General features: G+C 36.9%; 1 protein-coding gene across 4 annotated transcripts in view; it reads right to left on the reverse strand.

The window, feature by feature from the left end:
- The window catches only part of cadm3 (cell adhesion molecule 3), a 62,490-nt gene that overhangs the window by 13,053 nt on the left and 24,665 nt on the right, over window positions 1-24,772 (reverse strand). For all 4 annotated transcript variants that reach the window (XM_079876285.1, XM_079876284.1, XM_079876282.1 and 1 more), the window contains exons 3-7: window positions 6,898-7,047; window positions 3,291-3,443; window positions 2,014-2,151; window positions 1,723-1,893; window positions 1,022-1,112 (exon numbers count right to left, since the gene is read on the reverse strand). In XM_079876285.1, coding sequence (XP_079732411.1) covers window positions 1,022-1,112; window positions 1,723-1,893; window positions 2,014-2,151; window positions 3,291-3,443; window positions 6,898-7,047 — 703 coding nt within the window. The remainder of the gene's footprint in view (window positions 1-1,021; window positions 1,113-1,722; window positions 1,894-2,013; window positions 2,152-3,290; window positions 3,444-6,897; window positions 7,048-24,772) is intronic.

Consider the following 24,772-nt stretch of genomic DNA (forward strand, 5'->3'; position numbering starts at 1 on the left):
AATTTCATTACAATTTAAAAGTGAACTGAAGTGAAGGCCAAGTATGGCAACCCACACTAAAGGAATGTCTTTACTGTCTCTTTTGATCAATTTAATACATCCTTGCTGGCCCCAAATGTCTGTGTAGTGTCAGTGTGTATACAGTATATATATCTGTGTGTGTCTTCCTGGTAAATACTACATTGTGGGGATGTTTTCTGAAAGTTTTCTGTGATGGGTAGGTTTAGGGTATGGGATAGAATATACAAAACAGTTTGTACAGTATAAAAATAATTTTGTCTATAGAGAGTCCCCATAAAACATGGCAATCCAACATATGTGTGTGTGTATGTGTGTGTGCATGTGTGTGTGCGTGTGTGTGTCTGTGCAGCAAAAAGATCAAAACATCATTACGGACCCTGTAAGTGCCACCTCTGATACGGTATCTTCTTCAGATACAACCCCCTATTTGTGCTCCCATTCCAGTAAGGAAGAGATAGAGAGTAAAAGCAAATGGGAAAATGCGACAGAAAAACACTATGGGATGTCTAAATGGGGTTGAATAGCTCTCAGTGTGGGACTAATGGATGTCAGAAGCCATAATGAGTTGTAATGCGATCCTGCACCAGTAGAGGGTGATATTCAATTACATTAACTTCAATTTCCAGGGAGAAATATTTATGTGATATATAAGCAAGGCTTAAGTAACTAAAATGTAATAAATATATCTGAAATAATAATGTTTCATCCGTTAGCTCCCGAAAGGGAGTTGTTGAACTGACTGAGATCATAGAGGATCTGCATTTAAAACAACCCTATGTAAGGATGTCTCTGATCCCTCTTTCTGTCTTCTATCTGCATCTCATGTAACATCAAGGAAAATATCTCTGTAATACTGTCAAACAGAACTCTGTGTATTTTGGTGTGTGTAAAAGAGAGAAAGGAGATCAATAGGCTGACCATTTTTAGCTTCATACATAAAACATGAATGTCAAGGATGGAAATGAGAGAGTGCGTGCGTGTGTGTGTGTGTGTGTCTTACTCTGGATTTCCATTCGCCACACACTGCAGGTAAAACTTCTCTCCTTCTCTGGGCAGGTCACTCTCAGGCTGAATTGACACGCTAGGAGAAACTGAGAAAAAGCACAAATGCATTTCAAAATAATAAGCTAGACATCAACACCAAAACAGCTGTTTCAGATTTTTTTAGCAGTTTTGTGTTAAAAATATAATAAAAACAGTGATATATTACAACACGTTTCTGAGGCTCAAACAAGTAGATGATGCCAGCAATGTCAAGGTCATGCGGGTTTGATTCACAGGGAATGAATGAACTGATCAAATGTATTACTTTGAATGCAATGTACAAAGAAACATTAAGGGTAGCCAGGAAAACCTTCTATATAGAAATAAGTAATGGTGAAAAACAGTTGTGATGTGTGAACGCACTTCGGTTTAATTTTATTTCAAAGCGGCACATTGTGACATTGTAATTGTGGGTTGTTTACAGCTGGCATACACAGTATTTACAATGTATGCATCAAATCATAAATGCTCCCATTAAAATCAAACAGTCTATGCTGAAAGCACCTGTCTGTTATATCATCTGTGATATAAACTTTATTGGCAGAACTTCTGCTTATTGACATTTCTAAAATCACACAGTAGAACAGCTTCATACCGTTCAGCTCTACACAACAGCTATGTGAAATAAGCCTTCTGGCTTTTGTATGTGTGTCTTACACAAGACGCTGAGGGGCTGTTCTGTCTTCTTGTCTCCATTGGCAATGGACGGGTGATCCACCGCACAGGCGATCAGAGCGTTGTTATCATCCCTTGTGACAGTGAAGATGAGCTCGCTGGTTACTGTGTAGGTTGGTTCTTCAGGGTTGGACTCCACAACATCAGGACGCCCTACACATACACAAACACAAATTAAACACTGTAATTACTGAACAACAACCGTTTGAGTTCAAAGTGGATTTTTGACCTGACTGTGTGTGTGTGTGTGTGTGTGTGTGTGTGTGTGTTTACCCGGTTTCTCCTCTTGATTAAGGTACCAGTGTAGTTTAGCAGGAGGTTTGCTGCCTGAACTCGTGCAGGTAAGAGTAACCGTGCTGCCCTCCTGAACAGCATCTTCAAAACCTGTTATCACCGGCTTACCTGGAACACCTGTGAGAGAAAAACAGAGATATTATGAAGTAAATACATAATATTTCCAGGTGCAATTTGAAGAAACTAAGGGGCTAGATTCTGGCTAGATAAGGGGCTAAATTCTGGCTTAAAATGTAAATAAAATGAAAACAGTTCTGCTCCCTAAGTAGCAGCTCACTATCAACGACAACTAGCTACTTGTTATTAGGCCTTCGTGGAATTTGCACCAAATTAATTCTGCTCTGTAGATTTCTGCAAATTCAAATGCCCATCATTCACACCCCCCACCAATCGCAATTTTTTTTTATATTAAAAACTTTTATAATGTTTTTAGCTGCCAGAAAGAGTACAATACTCTCAACTCCATTTAACACATTTTACCATATTTAAATAAATTATGCAGATTTTCTCCCCAAAACCAGTACAGAAAATGTGGAGCAGTGTGCAGGTTCCGTGTGGACCTGGTCACATCAAACATGCTTACCATGAGCGCCTGGTGCTTTTCAAAAGAGGTGAAGCACAGATGTCAGTTATCAATGACAACATGTATATCTGGATATTTAATGATTTTGGTGTGCAACATGGCAGTTGCTAGCAAATATCAAACTTCTACTACTTCGCAGTGTGACCTGTCAATCTGAATTGAATGTGAATTTTTAAAAAATGATCAAGCCAGCAACATTATGGCTACAAAACTTTGAGTTGTCTCAAGGGTATACACACATAAACAAACATACATCATGACCAGGGCAGACTGACTCATGAAAAAATGACTCTTCATGAATGGGTTAGATGGATGGATGGATGGAATTGTCTGTGTTGGATTGAATGACAACGATGTTTTAATTTTCTAATGGTTTCAGTTGCATCACCATTTCAATGATTGGCCATTTGTGGCTAAGATCACTTTGAGAGCTCTTTTAATCATCTAATAGAAAAGCCATGCTTTCAGATGGGACAAAAATACATTAAATGAAAGGCCATTGTCCTTTAAACAAACCAATATTTTCCTCATGCTAAAGTTAGCCATGATAGTCTCAGACTTTTAGTGAAATACATGAAGAGCGATGAGGAATATGCTACATATGTATCAATTATTCTACTGATTCACATATGACTGAAAATGAACATACATACACACACACACACACACATACCTAGTACAGTAACTGTGGCTCGTGCAGTCCGTACAGGCATGGTGAAAATGGAACAGGTGTACTCTCCATCATCTGACAGCTGAACCTCTGCGATGGTGATTATCAGCTCTGTACCCGTGGACTTTACCAACTGGATACGGTTATCTCTCAGTGCTGAGAACGACAGAGCAGATAAGAGAAACACATACACTACATAGGTGCCATATTCTGGAATTTTTAGCATTTTATTTTCCCCCCTGAAGTCCGCTGATAACGTTAGTCAAAACCATTGTGATTTAGATTTACGCGATTGCTTTCTACCATCTCTCTAACTCTTCCATGTTCACCTTTATCAGACTCAAACTTTTTTGTAGTTAAAAAAACCCACAATGTGTACGATCCTGATCTACACTACATTCATATGACTTTGAAATCCATTTACAATAAGATTTTTTTTTTTTAGTATATGTCTTAGAATGTCTTAGAATGAGATGTGTATGTAACATCATACTGAGTGCGCAATATTGTCTGATCTGAATACGCTTACTCTTTCCTCATCTAGCGAACCATGTGATGTTCACTATGTAGTGAACAGTGAACGAGTCAGCAGTTTTGGATACAGTATACTGTATGCATGAATGCATAAAATGCCTCTGTTCTCTTACAGATCTTGTGAGTTCAGCACCACAGCGAGATGACAGACAAGAGTACAGGCAAAGTTTCCAGTTTTCTGTTCTCTCTTTCCACTGACAGCTACTCTCTGTTGTTGTATGAGAAAGTCTCTTGGCATCATGCTGATGCTGACATTACTACTACAGCAAACCATGAAGATACACTGGATATTGACTACACAGAGATTTCACCATGCAAAATGACAGTGCAGACTGTCAGTCCTCAGATTAGATTTGTGAGCAAGCAAGCCTAGGAAATAAACAAGCTGTACATTTAGGAATTCTATATGTAAATGACCTGTGTTTTAATTGGCTAGCACTGTTCATCAGAGTAAGCAGAGTGGCTGAATACTGAATATATATATTTATATGTGGTCATGTTGCGATGTCATAATCATGATTTTGACATTGATTTACACTTGTCTTATTCTTTTAAGCAATGATAAAAAAATATATTTTGAATTAGCTTTTATTTTTATATAGTCAGTTTTTATTTTAACTTTAGTTTGACATTTATGAACTTTTGTCATTTTATATATTTTTTTTATATATATTTCTGTTTAGCTTTATTTTTATTTCATTTTTTTTTTGTAATTTAACTAATTTTATTTCAACGTTTCTAATTTTCATTCAAGTTTTTTAAGTTTAAGTTTGTCACCTAATATATACATTTTATTTTGTTTCAGTTTTATTTAAATCATGAAAACAATTAATAGTTTTAGCTGTAGTTAATAATAATAACAACACTGTTCTCTTCTGGGGAAATGGAGCTAAAATATTGATGACTCATTCTGCACTACACAGATTTTTGCCCAATCAAGTGTTCTGTAGAATGAAAAAGTAACCCCCCCCCCCCACCACCACCACCACCACCACTGGTTGGTCTGATCAAACAGGCTGGCAATGATCGAGAAAACCTGTTTGAGAAGTTATTATTTTTGCTAATGGTGCAGAAATTACACACTTCACCTTTGAACAAAAGGAGAACTTGTGTCTAACGCAGATTTACAGTAAATGTGTGTGCGCTTCATGGTTTATCAGTAAGTGAAGGGCACTTAATTTGTCTTCATCAGCTGACGGTCCTCTGTCCTCCATCCTGCTCTTTCATGCACACACTCCTCCTTTGTCATTCCTCCCTTTATCTCACTTGGCTCATCCACCCATCCATCGTTCCTCCACACTAATCTGTTCATCTCTTCACACTTGTGCGCATGTGTGCATCTCCTGTTCCTTTTACTGTGCTCTCTCTCTCTTTTTTACACTGCAAAATGCAAAAAAATCTGTATTTTTGTCTTGCTTTCCAAATATCTAAACATCCTTCAATTTAGATAAATTCACTGGGGAGCAAAATTGTGTAAGATAATGGTGTTGGGTAACACTTAAGTTTCAATCACTAGGCATATTACTAGGATATAGTGAGAATTCGACCCTAAACTAAAGTGTGACCGATTAGTTTTCAGAGAATATCTTGATTCAAGTTTATTTCTAACCCTAAATTGTTTTTCTTGTTTAAAGCGTAAACCACACTAAATTTAGTTGGATTTATACTTAATTCAATAGAAAAATAAACTTAATTGGAATTTGGAAACTCTTATTATCTTGCACAATTTTTCTAAAATGTATTTATCCTAATTTAAAAAAATCATTTTAAAAGTAAATTTGGTAACACTTTAGTTTAGGGTCCAATTCTCACTATTAACTTGTTGCTTATTAGCAGGCATATTACTAGGATATTGGCTGTTTATTAGTACTTATAAAGCACATATTATTGTTTTATTTTGCAGGACCATATTCTATACATCCCTTAACCTTACCAATACCTAAGCTTAACAACTAACTTACTAACAATTAATATGCAGTAATTAGGAGGTTCCTGAGGCAAAAGTCGTAGTTAATAGTTAGTTAATAGTGAGAATTGGACCTTAAACTAAAGTGTGACTGTAAATTTATATAGTTTTAAATATATTTAGTGAAAACAAGATGATATACAACAAGATGTATTTCTTTTCTCCCTTCTTTCAACGCTCCCTCCTTCCTTCTCGTTCAATAGACTGTTTTCTATTTCTGCTTTTTCATGGTGCTCTCTTGTCGCCTTCTTTTGTTTTCCTCTTTAATCAGGTCACTCCTCTATTCTCTCTCAGTCTTTCTCTCTCTATCACCTCGCTTTTCGTTATCACAGAGCCACCTGTTTGTTTTTAGGGTGATATTAATGTTTCAGGAAGGTGTCTCACGCATTCTTTTTGTGTTCGATGTTGGGGGACTAAGAGCTCTGTGGAAATCTCTAAGGAAGGGTAAAAAAAAAATCAATTTCCTGTTCAGACCAAAATGGCGAGTAATTGCAATCACAGACCACAGTTTTAAAAGCAATCGAGTAAAAGAGAGGTCATGAAATGTCCGTTTGTTAAAGTCGGTGTGAATTGCCATTTACAACCAGTTTTATCTGTAATTTGACACCTTTTGTGGGAAATAGGATATTACTTAATAAATAAATAAATGTAAAAATACTCAACGATAAAAAATGTACAACAAGATTTAATTTCATTCATCAGGAATTGATTGAATTATGAAAAAGAAAGTTAATAATGTAGCCAGACAAAACATAATGCAGCCAGACTGAATGAAAGTTTGCTAAAACAATAAAGGGTTTTCTTAAATAAATTAATGTGAATGAGATCTGAACGCAGTGGCAGACAGGAAGATATTCAACAAATAATTTTTTATGAGCCTCTGCTTCTGAAGACTTGAAATATATAGCCTAAATCATACAGACAAATTTTGCTACACTTTTTTTGCAATTTTTGGCAGCTTCAGTCCCCATTCACTTTAATTTGATGTAAAACAGCAGCCAGGACATCGTGCAAAACATCTGCTTTTGTACTCCACAGAAAAAAGAAAGTCATACAGATTTGGAAGAACATGAGCATCACCATTTCCCTTTTAAAATAGGTGGCACTCACCTCTCTTCTCTCCAAAGTACAAGGTCTGCTGGGCCGTGTTAGACCACTGGAGGGAGGAGTTATCGTTTTCCTTCACACTGCAGGTCAGGGTCACCACCCCGCCGACAGCCACCGTCTCATCTTGGGTAACTGGCTGGAAGGGGTCTTCATCTGGGCAACAGGACAGAGATAAATGAGAAGTTATTAGAGCCAAAAAAGAGAGAAAACCAAGATGGCATCATGAAATAAGATATAGTTAGAGACAGAGAGAGGACAAGACAGTGAGAAAATGAGAGTGAGACTTAGGTGAAAATTAGATGCTTCATCCCCATCATCATGATCTTTGAGTGCAGTGCTGTGTATTTCTTGCTAAAAAAGAAAGAAAAGAAATTGGCAGGGAGGAGGTTGCCTGCATCTCACGCTGTGCGGGTCGCCAGAGAAGGAAACTGAAGACTACGATTAGCATGAAAAGAGATAGGAAGGAATTGAACAGGTATGGTAATAATTAAAATGCTGACTGAGGTCTCCAAGATTCTGAAGAAAAACAACATATCTTAAGAGAAGAGTTAGTACTAATACTAATTAGCCATGTTTTCTATGGCTCAAATCTGATTTTTGCTCATATATGCATTTAGGTATTTAAAAACAACTAAATATTAAATTTCAACATGTAACTTAGCCTGCATCATTTATGATACGGGCATGTGTAACCGGTCCAACTTGAGCCGCTCTGACCGGGCTTCGAACCAGGTTCTCCAGCATGGGAGGCGGGCGTACTAACAAAGACACTAAAGACCACAGCCTCTATAGCATCAGTCGCTAGTGCCTCGAGGTCAGGGGAGTGAGGCTTACAAGCACAGCTCTTACTTCATCAAACATAACTCCATTCAGGACAGCCAGGAACCTTAAAGTTGTGATTGATGATCAATTGAACTTCACAGACTACATTGCTAGAACTGCCCGGTTCTGGAGAACAAGCCCTTCCTATCGGAGCATGCTACACAACTTCTTGTTTAAGCTCTTGTTCTATCCAGACTGGACTTAGTGGACTGTTGTAATGCTCTCTTGGCAGGCCTTCTAGTATGCACTGTCAAACCTCTGCAACTGATCCAGAATGCTGCCGCAAGAGTGATCTTTAACAAGCCGAAGAGAGCGCACGTCACACCTCTCCTCATAAAATTGCACTGATTGCCAATTGCCTCTCGCATCAAATTCAAGGCACTGATGCTTGCCTACAGAACAACCACTGGCTCTGCACCCTTTTACCTAAACTCATTACTCCAGACTTACGAGCCATCCAGAAGCCCTGTGGTTCCATCTCAAAGAGGCACAAAATCACTTTCACGGACCTTCACCTGGACTGTTCCCTGCTGGTGGAATGACCTGCCTAACTCAACCCGAGCTGCTGAGTCCGTAGCCATTTTCAAGAAACGGCTGAAGATGCATCTTTTTCGGCAACACTTGATCCATTAAAGGGTAACTCTCGCCAAAATGCTTTTTGTTAATCTACCCGAAGCAAACTTTTGTTTAAAAGCATAATTAGAATGGAAATGCCACTTTTAAGTTTGACCGTATTCTCGTTTTCGGTCAAATTGCCTTTTGAATGGGAGTGCTTTGGGCACTTATATGATAGCATCAAAAATCGCTATATTTAAAACACTAAGAAGGCTCGACACAACATGAAACTTTGCTCGAAGTGTCACCAGGGGCTCTACACATGAACTTGAGCATTGAGAACATTGTTTGTGTACACAGAGTTTACTAAAAAGAAAGATTTTGAACAACTCACTGTAGCTGTGTCCACCGGCATTTTGACAGTCAATAATAGTCAATTCACGAATAATTTGTTGTTTTGTTGTTAGTGAAAATCAATATTGACCTTGTATTTGAAAAAGGATCCTCATATAAGAAACAATACTAAAATTCAGAGTCAGTTCATTGACATTCGGAGATCGACTATTTTTGACTGTCAAAATGCCGGCGGACACAGCTACAGTGAGTTGTTCAAAATCTTTCTTTTTAGTAAACTCTGTGTACACAAACACTGTTCTCAATGCTCGAGTTCATGTGTAGAGCCCCTGGTGACACTTCGAGCAAAGTTTCATGTTGTGTCGAGCCTTCTTAGTGTTTTAAATATAGCGATTTTTGATGCTATCATAGAAGAGCCCAAAGCACTCCCATTCAAAAGACAATTTGACCAAAAACGAAAATACGGTCAAAAAAGACCCTAGGTTGCATTTTGGCGAGAGTTACCCTTTAAAACTAATACTTTCTTTTTGTTTTCTCCTCTATTCTATTTCTATTTAATAAGAAATAAAAAATAAATATGTATACTGCGTTAGACTAAACTGGGAAGGGTCACAGCACTTGCATATTGTTGTCCTATTTTTAGCTTAAATGCTTCTATTGCTCTCCTCATTTGTAAGTTGCTTTGGATAAAAGCGTCTGCTAAATGATTAAATGTAAATGTAAATTTCCTGAAAAATTGCTTAGTTTTGTGATTTTATATTGGTTGCTTAGTGTTTGTAGGGATTGGGGTTTGAGGCTAACACATGTAAAGCCCTTCAGGCATCGAACAGATGATAACATTTTCTCAAATGTGTCTGTGTGAGTGCGAGTATAAAGGCCAGATGTAATGCCAATGTGAGTCTAGCTGTATGATAATTCCGCCCAGGGCGGCCCATGCTCCACTTTACCCAATAATTACCACTTAGGTTATAATCGATGACCTTTTTAATGCTGACCACTGCAGGATCAACTCTGGGCGAAGCGCTGTCTGAATGTTAGGCTAATGGCAGCTTGAATGGAGCAACGCGTTAATGTTTAGTGAATGCTGGGCAAATGCTAGCTTGATGCTGGCCAAGCTCTGGACTCAAAGAGATTAAACAAGGGGCAAAACTTGGCTGAATGTTGGGCGTATGCTGGCTAAATGACGGGACAAATATTGCTAATTGCAAGGCTAACATTGTTTGAATGCTGGCTTAATCTTGGCCCGATTCTGATTTCAAACTGGCCTTATGATACTGCTTTTGTCAGACTCAATCTTGGATTGATTCAGGCTAAACGCTGGCTTAATTCTAGCCTGATGTTTCGCTAGAGCTGGGATTAACCTACTGAATCGCAGGCCAAATGCTGGATTTCCAAGGGCAAATATGTGGGACAAACGCAGGTGCGCTAGGCGAGTGTGAAGCTGGAACAAACTCAGCCTGATTAGCCTAAAAGGCTTTAACAAGATGCTTTTATAAATAGAGTTAGAACAGAAGGGATGAGAAAATACTAAGCCTCAGCATCTACATCACAGAACATCTGGCTATGCATTCACGTGCATATGAAAACCTAATGTGCGCTCAAAACTGACAGTGGTAGAATTAGAGTTTGCTCTCTAAACCCAATGAACCTATGCCAACAGATAATAGGCTAAAATTAGCCTTTAGCTTTAGCGCACACAGTGCGGGCTACTTATCGGCAACCAATTAGAGCAGTGTTAGCAGTTAATAAGCGATTAGTGGGTCACATACACGCTCTCTGTGCAGTGGACAACTGCTGCAGGGGGCACTTACTGAGACTCTCAAAATGGCATCTGATCCATTTAACTGGTTATGTCAGGACACTGACTCGACTCTAATCACTGAGTGGATGGAGTGAAGTGGAAATGGGGAGAGAGAGAATCTGGGTGAATTCACTACTCAGTCCTACTCACTCCAAAGGGCACTTAAAGTGAGTACTAAAGGGTGCAGGGCTTCACTGTCTCATATCTGCATGATTGGAACACACTACACAAATATATGTCTGACACTTTTTGTTAAATCGTAACATTGGCTTGATAACATACGCAGTAAAATTCATGGGAAATTTGTAATTCTGACATTATTTACTCATCCTCATGTCATTTCAAACCTGCCTGGAACACAAAAGAAGATATTTTTAAGAACTTTTCACCTGCTTTTGTCCAAACATCAAAGTTTGTAAAATCCAATTCATTGTTCCACAAATACAAGTTTGGAATAACGGATGGACAACAAGTAGTGACAAAAAAATTCTTTAAAATGTTTTAACAACATTTACATTTATGGATTTAGCAGATGCTTTTATCCAAAGCAACTTACAAAAGAGGAACAAAATCAATTAGTCAAAGAGACAAATATTCACAATATACAAAGCCAGGTTTATTGGAAAAGTGCATTAGGAAGCAAGCTAGAGAAGAGGAGAAATGCTGAGTAGAGTGTTTTGTGTGTGTTAAAAAAGCTTATAAATCGGCCAAAATATGTCTTTAAATCTATTGTTTTGCACATGTTTCTGTGATGGGGTAAATGATAGAAAATATCATTAACCTGATATAAAATCACTTTAGATTAATCAATGCAATGTTCTCACTTTAGTGAAACAAATGTGTGTGTGTGTGTGTGTCCTCAATGACATGGTACCTTAAATTTGATTCCGGCCCCAACTGGGAGCCAGCGGAGTGAAATCAGGAGGGGTGTGACGGTGGGTGTGAAAACAAAATTATTAATTAATTAAAGAGATTTTTTAAAGAATATTATTTTCACCAAAAAATTAAAATTTACTTTTTTTTTTTTTAATGGAATATTGCAATGTTTATTGTAAATGATTTATCCATGCACATCACTATTTTTTTTTAATTCATGTGTCCTCTATCTTTAATCAAAAACATTAACATGATTTACAGGTTTACAATTTTGAATTGCATTGATTTGCGAATTGAGAATGATTTATTTTGAGTTTAAATTGATTATATTTTATTAATGATAAATTTCTCAATTTTAAAATGCATTTTTGCATTTTGGCTCAAACCATGTTTATCCTCGATGCAGATGAACCCACATTTAATGTAGTCTGGGTCGTATTTACATTTACCTTGTTTAACCTTCTACAAAGAGATAGATGAATTTGTGCCAAAATAAAGCAGAGTTTGCTGGACAAACTGCTTTTGATGTCAACAACAAAAGACATGGAAAGCACTTTCTCCTTCCTCTGAGGAGCAGATAAGCCTATTTATTTTTCTATGCATGATCATATATGGTTAGTTAGAATTTATTATTCACATTTCGCATCGTTCCTCCGGCAGTCTTCAGCCCTGCAACCCATTTTTGGGTCACGAGTCACGACCCATCAGATGAAAAGCACTGCCTGAGTATTCACACACAGACACACACACACACACACGGTTTATTTAAAAACACCCAGACAGTGTCATTTTCCATCCCATCTTGCTCTCTCTCTGCCTTTTTCTAGGTGTCTCTCGCTCACACATGCACAAAAGTGTGAGGGTGTAGAAAGCACACAGCCTATATTTAAAGCAACATCGTTTACACCCTCCTCACATAGACGAGGGAGAGCAGAGAGGACGGCTGCTGAAAGAGACAAAAGCGAAAGATTACAGATAAACAGATGAATACAGCGAAAGACTGACGAAGAAAGCCAAAAGGAGAGACAGAGAGAAATAAACGAGAGAGAGGGAGGGAGAAGATGAGTGTTTGTATGTGAGCGATAACACAGGTTGAAGTGTAATAAATACAGTCCAAAAACAGACAGTGAAAAATAACCCCTTCATCTCTCCATTTCCCTCTTCCTCCTTTCTCATCTCTCTCCATCTGTGCTTCACTTCTTCTTTCCTTTTCCTCCTCCTTCCATCTGTCTCTTTCTGTCTCTCCTCCATATTTTCCCTCTGGTATTCTCTCACCTCTACACCCTCTCCTCTATCCCTCTGCCTCTGTTACGGTCTCTGTGTTTCCTCCACTGCATATGTAGATGTCTATTTTTCAGCCTGATTAACGTTTGATGGGCATTAAACATCCTTTTGGTTCGTCTCTGATGTCCAACTGTTTGTGTGTGTGTGTGTGTGTGTATGTGTGTGCAGTTGGACTAGTCCTTGTTGTCTTATTAATTGGTCAGACTACGCATATTTATAAGATTTGATTTGATTGATCTTCTAACTGCTGGGACAAATTTGCTTAATCATAATCTGGCAATCTGTGTGTGTATTAGTTTATGAAGCTTAATGGAGATTGCAAGAACCCATTTGGCTCCAACGAAGATCTATGGATATGACATGCCAGATGATGCCACTACCTCCCCCTACCCGTCCGACAAGAGATCCGTAAGAGGAAATGGGTCAACATATAGTCACAGGGCCCAGAGTTCTTAGTGACGGCCCTGTTAATAAACAGAATGGACAATAATATTTATTTGTATTTTTTTTAATAACATTTAATATAAATACATGCGGAAAAATGTATATTTTAGATGCCTTTTACACTACAAAATCATTTTCTTAATCAGCATTTTTTTGCGAAAAAGTACATTTAGTTTATTATCTTACAAAGATTTTCTCTCAAGTATGTTTATCTATTATGGAGGTTAATTTTACTGAAAACAAAAAACAGAATCTTTGCAGCATAAATCACCTTTTTGCTTAAAAAAATGATTAAAAAGTAGGATAGATAGTATATATAGCGCTTCACTTTAGATTAATTGCACAGTAGGACATTATTGTTTAAAGGTTTTTGATTCTGCTGAGAATTCAGCTTTGCCATCACAGGAATAAAATGACATTTTCAAATATATTTCATTGTAGTTCTCATATTCAAGTAAACACTTGTGTACAGCTGTATACAGTGCATTAGTAGGTCATTCGGAAGGTTTTTTTTAACATGACCCTTTCCAACCCCCCACTCAATGCCAGCTGTTGCCCTATAACTGCCCCACCCCAAGCACTCACACACACATGCTTTTCTGCCCGATAACTGCCCCCCTGGGTGTGTACACCCTTATCCTTATGTCATTCGCCCTCTTTTTCATCCTTCTCTCTTCTTTTTCCATTTTCACACAATTTGTGATTCACTTTGAAGAGAAGTTCCATATAAATATGAAATGTAATTTTCATGTCAAAACAAACAGTCCTGATTTCAAACGAACAGATTTAACATGAATGATATTGGAACAACATTGTTACAGCGTCATCATTTTTTATATTGAGCACACAAAGATGGTTTCTTGCTTGCTTGAGGATCAAACTGAAATTAAAAGTGCTCATTAAGATACTAGAAATCATCAGATTCAATAAAAAATATTTACAAAAACTCACTGTTAAAGAACATACAAAACATTCAAACACCCTGCAGCAGACACGGTCTTCATTAAATGACTGCAAAACATAACTCTAAATTTTTTAGAAAGAGTTATTCTCTTTTCTTTCTCTTTCCCGCTCTTTTTCACAGTTGTTGTTGGTTATGCCTCCCTCCCTCTGCCTGTCAAACATTGTTAGTGCACTGTCTCACCCCCAAGAGAGAGAGACTGAGCAGGGGGCAAGAAGGGACAAAATGACCCAGAGAAAGAGAGAAAGAGAGAGAACGGCTAAGTCTCGAAACCTAGTGAGATGATTCTATAGGATCCTTTCGAATGGTCTATGATGCCCAAAGGTAACACGCTCACTATGTTTTATTCAGTCGTTTAAACTTGCCTATGATGGCCAGAAGTGCTGTCTAGGAAGGCAGCTCAATAGATTTGTTTCAAGCATTTGAACATGACAATGATACCCAAAAGTGCAAACATGCATGTGATGCCCAAAAATGCAGCCTACACTTATAAAATAATAATCATCATAAATAGCTAGTCAATTTCACAAATAAACGACAAGTCACATTAATATAGAATTAAATGAAATTTTGAAGTAGAAATACTGAAATAGTATGTACTCCAATTACCTGTTTCATATAAATCTCATTCAGTTATGCATTCAATGCCCAAAAATGCTGTCTTTGTAAAAGGATGTCAGGATATGCAACAGATGTCTTATCGAGTAGATGTTTTATGTGTGTTTTAGTTCAGTCACTCAAACCAAAGCATCACTTACATCAGTGAGGGTAAGGCTACTTTTTTTTAAGGTTTTTTTTTTTTTTACTCACATTTGGCACTTGAGAGTGTTTATTTTGAAGCCCACCCACCCTTAATGAAAGGTTTTTGCATTTTAAAGTAAAAACAAACATGATTTATTATTTATTCTCACCTTTGAGGACATCCCCATAGGGAGGTTCTGTCAGGTTTAGCTAGCTTCTGTGCATAATTTTGTCCCTGAAGCATAGCTAAGTAAACACACATTCACACACACAGCATAGGCTACTGTATATATATATATTGCAATCTCCAACTGATTTTTTCTTAATTTTGATGTGTTGTTTTACACTCTTTCCTCAGTTCTTTTTTTTCTTTAAAACCAAGGAAAGCAAAACGGGTTGTTTTGCGTGCATGTGGGTTGAGGTCGCTTCGTCTTGAGGGTCAAGCTTCAGGTCATAGCGGTTGCCCCTGGTAACCTCCCTGTCTGGTTGCGTAGCAACCTTCCTCCTTTGTTCTAAAATGATTTAATTTATGGTTTATCTTCTTCACCCCCCTTCTTTCTTCTTTCACCTCTCACTGTCACTCCCTCTATCTGTCTCTATATCTCTCTTTCTCCCTCAGGACCCTGTTCTCTCCTCTCTTTGCTTCTATCCATCACAAGACTCTCCGAGGCTCCTGGCGTCTGTCAGTGTATGTGTGTGTATGAGAGATGGAGCGATAGTGAGCGAGAAAGTGCTCGAAGTTGAGTCTATACTGCCATGGGTTGTTAGATGTTTATGGTGGCGTTGTGGTGGCTGAGGTCACTGTGTGTCTGTTTGCTTGATAAAGAGATCTCATATCTCCACCTCCTTGTAATTGACCTCTTATTTCTCAAAGTGCTTTATTGGCTGCATTTTGCTCAATACCTGCCAAAGCACTAAGTGCTCTTTTTCATTGGCTGCATCTCAAAATCTAGTGAGCTGCCTAGACAGCGTTTTTGGGAATCATAGGTTTGTTCAAATTTAGAGCATGTCTGAATGTTTGACATTAACCAAGTGAGCTGCCTACCTAGAAAACTCTTCTGAGCATCATAGGTGTGTTTTAAACTGAACCTATATAATATGAAAGCATAGTGAGCTGCCTACCTGGATTCTATTTTTGGGCATTGTACTAGTGTGTACTGTAGACAGCTTTTTTTGGCCTTATACATTTTGAATAATTCAAATGGACATTTTAATGGAACCTAGAGGGCATTGTACGTATGATCAAAAAAATAAAAAAAATAAATACTGAGCTGCCTATCTAGGCAGCATTTTTGGGAATCATATGCATGTTTGAATGCAGACAGCACTTTTGGACATCATTGGTTTGAATGTGAGCATTGAACCAACAGTAGTGAGAATTCTGAGCATTACTTGGGCATTATATGCATGTTTGAATTTAGAAAGGGTTTTTGGACCTTAAATTTTGGACATTTAAAAAAGTGAATATATTATATTTATATAAATAATATATATATAATAATTATTTTTATTATTATATATTTGTATTTCTAATTAAAACAATACATATATATATACTATAGTTTCTATGACAAAGTGGCTCATCCAAACATATTTATAACGTAATACTATTTGAGTCTTTTGTTGTTACATAATACAAAGCAGTTTATGTACTGATGCCAGACTTGAATAATCTGATCTTTTGGGTTGAGCCCATTAAATTACACAAAAAAAGCCCAATATAATAAAATGAGATGAAGTCCCTTTCGTTTTTAAAGCATTTAAGTCACTAGCTTATTAAAAACAGACATTACATTGTTATGTAATATATAAAACTTTTGTAATTGAATTTCCAGCAAAAACAACTAGATTGTGATATATATACTATTACTGTAAAATCACTCATGTGATATTAGATTGCATGCCGCCGACACCAATCAGCATTAAATAAAACAACAGACGTCTATAGTATGTCCTCATTTATCTTGATAATAGTGTTGTGTCTGTGTGTGTGTGTGTGTGTTCCAAAGTTTGCTGATGATAGAAAAGTTGGAAGATGAGAAATAACATCAATACACTCTCTCTCTCTCTCTCTCTCTTTTCAGTTAGAATCAGTTATTTTGTTCTCCGAGAACTGAAGTATGATGGGAATTATTTCGGACGGCAGCACAAAGACTCCCTCTGCTCTCAAACGAACACACACACACACACACACACACACACACACACACACACACACACACACACACACACACACACACACACACACACACACACACACACACACACACACACACACACACACACACACACACACACAATAGACCAAAGCAGCATTCACTGCAAGCAGCCCCTCTCATAATTACCACACACACACTCCACATAAAAGACTCAAATGTAGGGTGCACAACAACACACACACTGTCCCATGCCACATACTGTAACAGCACACTTGCACAGACACACACTGCATTTTTGGACAGTAGGTTCCTCATATTCATTCATAAATCATAGCATTTACACACACACACACACACACACACCCACACACACACCCACACACACACACACACACACACACACACAAACACACACACACACACACACACACACACACACACACACAAACACACATACAGAACAGAAACATAGACTCAAGCTAGAATGAAATATTAAGTACACTGCACTGTAAGTCCACACTTCACTGTGATCAGACTTTAAATGGAGGGATACACTGCTCTCCTCAGCAACACCCCCTCTCTCTCTCTCTCTCTCTCTCTCTCTCTCACCGCTTCTTTTTAAACAGCTCTCCACTGTTTCTCCCCTTCAGTTCTTCACTTTAGTCTTTCATGCACTGTGCATGCAACTCAGCCTCACTTGCTCTCTCTTTCCCTCAGTTCTGTCACTATACATCCTTTCTTCTCCACGATCTCCCTCCCATTTCTCTCCTTCGTTCTTTCGCTCTTTCATTCCCCAGAGTCTGACAGCAGGAGACTATTACACTCACAGACGGAATCTCTCTCCTCCAATTTCTCTCTGTCTGTCTGCCGTCTTCCCTCTTTCTCACTCGTTCTCCCTCCTGTGCATTCGCTGTCCTATTCCCTCCCACTCATTCTGCCCCATCCCTCCTTCTCTTTCGCTCTGTCTTTTCCTGAGTGGATGTAATTGGTATCTATAGGACACTCCCTGAGAGAGAAAGAGAGAGAAAACCGACATACACTGCATAATGAAAAACAGACAGCACAATAGACCAGAGCAAACACACCACGCTACACCGGAGCAATCAAGACCAACACAACAGATCAGAGCGGAGCCATCAACAACACAAGTTACACAACACAACGGAGTAAACAAACACAAATGACATCGCACTGGAGCAAACAAGTACAAAACAATACATGCAAGCAAACACACAACACATCAGAGCAAACAAACATATAAAAAACAAAAACAAAACGGAGCGAACAAGAACATCACAACAGATTAGATGTCTCAGCAATATAACAGTGCAAACAAACACCCTGGCCTGAAGGAGACGTGTAGTGCGAAGTGGTTACTCTTTTTGAAAAAACTATTAATGGGATAAACCTCTTCAAGGGGGTTCACAATCATTACATCACAACAGAAATATACACTGGCAGTCAAAAGTTTGAAATAATTAAGTTTTTTTTTTTATGTTTCTGAAAAAAGTCTCTTGTGCACCAAGAATGCATTTATTAAAAAATAAATAAATACAGTAATAAAAGTAAAATTGCAAAAATTAATAACATTTAAAATAACAGTTTAATATTTTAAAATGTAATGTATTCCTGTGATGGCAAAGCTGAATTTTCAGCATCATTACTCCAGTCTTCAGTGTCATGTCAGAAATCATTCTAATATTTGTTGCTCAGGAAACATTGAAAACATTTGTGCTGCTTAATATTTTAATGAAAGCTGTGATACACTACCATTTAAGTAAGTAAGATCTTTTTTAAAAATAGAAATGAATGTTTTTATCCAACAAGGATCAAATGACAGTAAAGATATTTATAATGTTACAAAAGATTTCTATTCAAAATAAATGCTGTTATTTTGAACTTTCTGTTAACCAAAGAATCATGAAAAAAAAAATCATAGTTTATACAAAAATATCAAGCAGCAAAAACTGTTTTTAACATTGATAGTAATAAGAACCATTATTCATAATTGAGCACCAGTATTTTAGAATGATTTCTGAAAGATCATGAAGGATTCTGAAGGATCAACATTTCACAATGTTACTGTTTTTACTGTATTTTTGATCAAATAAATGCAGCCTTGGTGAGCAGAAGAGACAGAAAAAAAACTTAATTATTCCAAACTTTTGACCACCAGTGTATAATTGTCAATACATTAACTTTGTGTGGCTTCGTGTGGCACATTCGCACGGGATAACCAAATCCTGTGATTTTACTCGAATTTACTGACTTATCTCCCGGATATGATCTCAATAGGCTATTGCTTGTAAATGTCTTGTCGTTATAGGTCTAGCTGTATGATATATCATAAACAGAATAATGTTCCTTACCACATGCTGCTACATGTCATTCATCTCCATCTAATCATTTTGTTTTTGCTCTTCTGATGATTTTCAGCTTTCTCTTTCTGCAAATTGTATAGTTGTATGGTGTAGGTATAGCGATGTGACCCAGCACCCAAAATACTATCAAAACACTCCAACGCAGCCTCCATTCTTCGCTAAAGATGGATAAAAAGGCGCACAGGAAACAAAAACCTTGAAAAAATGATATACGACCCCGCCAAATTACAGTGATGCCGATTCGCACTAATATTATCACAGGACCTCGGTGTTCGGTGAAATATGGTAGGTCATTTCCAGGGGAATTTTTACTTTACAAATTACAGACATGGCCGATTCGCACGGGATTAAGATCTTAGACAACCTCTGCAATTATTACAAATGACTAGAGGCAGGTAATACTAATCTAGTGCGGATAGAGCTAAAGACAAAAAAATACCACACAGACATTTATTTTAAAAAATTTACACTAAATGGAAATGTACACTAAAAATGCCAATGTGTCAATAAATAAATAAACTGTTAAATGTTTAATTAATTTAATTAAATTTTTGTTAAATATAACCTTTCATAGCTCAGCTGAGTTTCCATCCCATGTGTTCAAGAAAACAAAGGCAATGCCATATCCCAAAATACGCATTGAAACTGGTGGATGTCTTGTCAAATTGATATATTAAAGAGGTCTGATGGCGGCAAATAAACATGATGACACAAAGGCAAACAAGCATAAAACAGCATAAAACACAACAAAAGGCAGCACAGCAGTTCAAACCTGCAGCTCAAACCACAGGACATGAGTAACATCTCAGCACAATCTGAGATCACTGAGCAACACAACAAAAAGAGAATAACTTTTAAGGCATCGGGAACTTTTCAAACAGAACGGGACTTGCGAAACGAGATAAAACGCCAGAAGAAACCTTTTTGAATTAGTCTGCCCAGTGCCCAATACTGCAGTAAAAGCCAAAAGAAATCGATTCATGCAAACCTGGGAGACGTTATTCAATGTCCAAAACAGAACACAGCAATCTAGAGTGGAATACCACTAAAACAGACCTGAACCATCTACTGTGGAACGCCACAAATTAGACCTGGGAAAAGGGCTGTGGAATAAAGTGAGCAATCTGCTGCAGAGTCAGGCCACGCCAATCTACTGAAGCACACCACAAATTGGGACTTAAGAATATTGGACAGCTATATTATGAAAAAGAGAGAGAGAGAGAGAACAGTTTAATGGTTTAATGTCAAGAGCTCTGAATAACATACTATTCATATTATTTCCATAGTAAATGTGTTAATGCTGTCACAATACCAAAATTTCAGCAGTCAGTGTGAACACCAGTAAAATTTCACAGTTCTCGGGTACCAATTTCAGTACATAGTAAAAACTATCGTAACTGTTTTAATAGTTTTTTAACCATTTCAAAATAAAAACATGAAATAAATTAAATTAGTTCATTATTAATGCTAATAATAGTTATAAAAATAAATAATACATTAAAACATTAGCATATAGGCTTTAAATACTGTTTAATTAAAGGGGTTATGAATTGAAAAATCACATTTTCTTTGCCTCTACAGAAGAAGAGCAACTCCTACTTCTGCGTCATTAGGGACTTTAAGCAACGGCCTCTGGTGGAACGGCAACGGCATTCTGGCGTTGTATTGCGCACGCGCGACTTTAACTGCTACTTCGTGACGTTCTGTAACCGTCTACTACGGGAGAACAGCTGATTTGCCGTATCGCTACAACATGAGAGATTAGGTAAATAAATGTTAATATGGCATATGACATTGTAATTCGCATCAGTTTATGATTGTACCACTAGTCTTTTATATAACCTGTGTTGAAATGTTTTAAACTTAAGATAATTGTAACGGTTTTTTCCATTTTTACAAAGATGTGTCTGCTGTAGGGACAAAACCACAGGTAGCATTGAGATTAGAGATGATGTGAAGCGAACAATGTAAGTATTGCATAAACATCCTTCTCAAAATCCACGTTAAATGTATTACTATGCTATTAAAATATTTTTCATATTGTGTAAAGTAGATTATCAGATTAGAAATAGATTAATGGATTAGTAATTATTATTAGCGATCTATCAAGATTTAGCTATAGCTACTTCATGTTTCTTGTTGATTAGAGCCCCTATGGAGTGGGCAGAGCAACATGATGTAGGCTACTTCTCTGTAGAGAAATCCTGCTCACAGAACCATAAGGGCAGTGTTGACAACACTGTAAAAAATGTTGCTGCAATTAGTTATAACAACTTAAAATTTGTTGAGATAAATTAAATATCCAACCTAACTAAACTAAACTAAAGTTAAGTAAACTTAATATTTTAAGTAAAGCACGAATACGTAATTTTTTAAGTCAAAACAAAACATTATTTCTTATTCTAATGTTGAAATTTATTTAAATAATTTTTTGCAGTGAAGGGCAAGGCCTGGTCTACAATAGCAGACACACTGAATTGCTCTCGAGAATTCGAGAAGAAAGAAAGAGCAGCTGAGGAAAACAAAGGAAGTGTTGAGAGTATGAGGAAGTTAGAGAAGGACAGGGCCAAAGCAGAAGAGGCAGGAAGAGGGCCATGGAGAGGGTTAGCCAGACCAACAGGAGGCTTAGTGAAGAGGGAGAGAACTGGACAAACAACAAACGTAGGAGACGGAGTGGGAATGACAACATTGAATTGTTGAGGGAGAGAAGCCAGACTGAGAGGGTTCTGAGGGAAAAGGAATTGGAATTGGAAAAAATACAGGTTGAAGAGCAGCACAACAAACATAAAAGAAGATGAGTGACATGATGCAACTAATGCAACAACAGCAACAGCAAATGCAGGCAATGCAGACTGTGCTACTTCAGCAATAGCAAGGGCAAGCATTACTTTGTAAGTTTGTCAAAGAAATTATTCTTTTATTCTTTTGCAGTTTAAAAACACTTCTTTGTGATTTCATTCATAAAACATTTCAATGTATAAATCCTTCTATTAATAATAAAATATAAAATCTGCTAACATAAAATAGCATATTTTTAATAACATTTTGAAAGTAGCCTATACTTTATGTATATTGTGTGTTTGTGTAAACTAACTAACTATATATATATATATATATATATATATATATATATATATATATATATATATATATATATATTAGTGGTGGGCCGTTATCGGCGTTAACACGCTGCGTTAACGCGAGACTCTTATCGCGCGATAAAAAAAATATCGCCGTTAATCTATTCTCCAAATTGGGTTGGGAGCTGGCTCAAGCTACACAAGCTATGATGACGCAATCTACCCGCGGCCGCGAGGTAAACACGGCTGCAACGCATCATATTCGTCGTCATCTTAAGTAAACACGGCTGAAAGTGAAAGCTGGCGTAAAAGATCGGTGCAACATCCATTATTTGGACTTGGTTTGTATTTAAGCCGTCCGACGTAGACTGTGTGGTGTAACAGTTTGGTAAGTTAACACACGACTAATCCGTTCTACCACCTCAAATTCAAAACGAAACATATCACCGAATACCAGCGCGCGCGTATTATTCCCAATATATCTTAGTGAGTGGTGTAGCACATAATCTCGTTTTATTAAAAGCGCCCGATTTTAAGAATCGTTGTTGTGTTTCTTTTTAACTGAAAAGACATCAGTTAGACAATATTCTCATTTTAAATTTGGGGTTTCATAAGCTCCAAGCCATAATAAACATTAGACCTAAAAGTCTCTGCAGCTAGTGTACTTAAATTTTATTTATCTGCAAAATTATGTTGTATACTTACAGTTTTGCACAATATATGTTCTCAAAACTACATACACCCTTTCAAAAAAAAAAAAAAAAAAAAAAATTTAGCTGTTGTTTAGCAGGGTCTGTGTAACCTGTTCTGAAATGGTTTTATTATAATCTTGTTATCGCAAGAGGCTGCAATGTATATCACAATATGGATTTTAGGCCATATCGCCCATCCCTAATTGATAGCCTATAGTAGTTGATAATAACATAGGCCTACCTAATGTTGCCTACGTACGGTAACAGTACAGTAGTAACCTTTTACAGTCTATGAGTAGAACAGCTTTCTCAAGCAGTTTGTGATGCATTTTGGAAACAGGAGATGAGCCCCTGGTCTAATGCGCCACCTGGCTTGAGAAACCCGTTCTCAAAGACTTACTTTTATAGTCATTATTTGGGTAGCACACATACTCTGAATGCCTTCGGCAGAATTCAAATGAGCCATTTTAATCTAGATTAATCTAGATTAATTTCAAAATTAATCTATATTAATCTAGATTAAAAAAATTAATCTATGCCCACCTCTAATATATATATATATATATATATATATATATATATATATATATATATATATATATATATATACAGTGGTGTGAAAAAGTGTTTGCCCCCTTGGTAAATATGATCAAATATGACTGTAAAAAAATAAATCTGCATTTTTAATCCTTTTGATATTTTATTTAAAAAATGTGCACAAATCTAACCTTTCATTGAAGTAAAATAATTGAAAGTGGGGGGAAAATCACATTATGAAATAAATGTTTTTCTCCAAAACACGTTGGGAACAATTGTTTGCCCCCTTTTATTAAATACTTTTTGCAACCTCTTTTTTCCAAGATAACAGCTCTGAGTTTTCTCCTATAATGCCTGATGAGTTTGGAGAACACCTGACAAGAGATCAGAGACCATTCCTCCATACAGAATCTCTCCATCCTGTTCTCCATTATAAGACTTCTAACACAGACTGTCAGGTTTAGATTTTTTATCTGTTGGTATTTGATCGAATCCGTGATGCCATGTATCTGAACAAGATGTCCAGGACCTCTGGCAGAAAATTAGGCCCACAGCATTAAAGGTATAGCAGAGTATTTCATTTTACACATGGGGTACTTTTTTATCCCTGTGTGCACCAAACCCATATTAAGTGTTTGCTGCCAAAAAAGCTAGGCTAATGTTTTTGTTTCATCTAGAGATTCTGTATGGAGGAATGGTCTCTGATCTCTTGTCAAGTGATCCTTGTCAAACTCATCAGGCATTATAGGAGAAAACTCAGAGCAGTTATCTTGGAAAAAAGAGGTTGCAAAAAGTATTTAATAAAAGGGGGCAAACAATTGTTCCCAACGTGTTTTGAAAAACATTTATTTCATAATGTGATTTTTCCCCCCACTTTCAATTATTTTACTTCAATGAAAGGTTAGATTTTTGAACATTTTTTTAAATAAAATATCAAAAGGATTAAAATGCAGATTTATTTTTTACAGCCATATTTGATCATATTTACCAAGGGGGCAAACACTTTTTCACACCACTGTATATATGTTAATAATAAAAAAAAAATCTGTTATTATAAAATGTCTCATTCTTTTTAAATACAATTCTGTTTTTATATTGTGTGTTTGTATACTATGTTATATTTATTTTTATTTTTTATTTTTTTATTTATAGGCCTACATAGCACAGTTATGCATACAGTATGTGTTACCT

Source organism: Squalius cephalus (genome assembly GCF_949319135.1).
Source record: "Squalius cephalus genome assembly, chromosome: 7".
Classification (NCBI taxonomy): Eukaryota; Metazoa; Chordata; class Actinopteri; order Cypriniformes; family Leuciscidae; genus Squalius; species Squalius cephalus.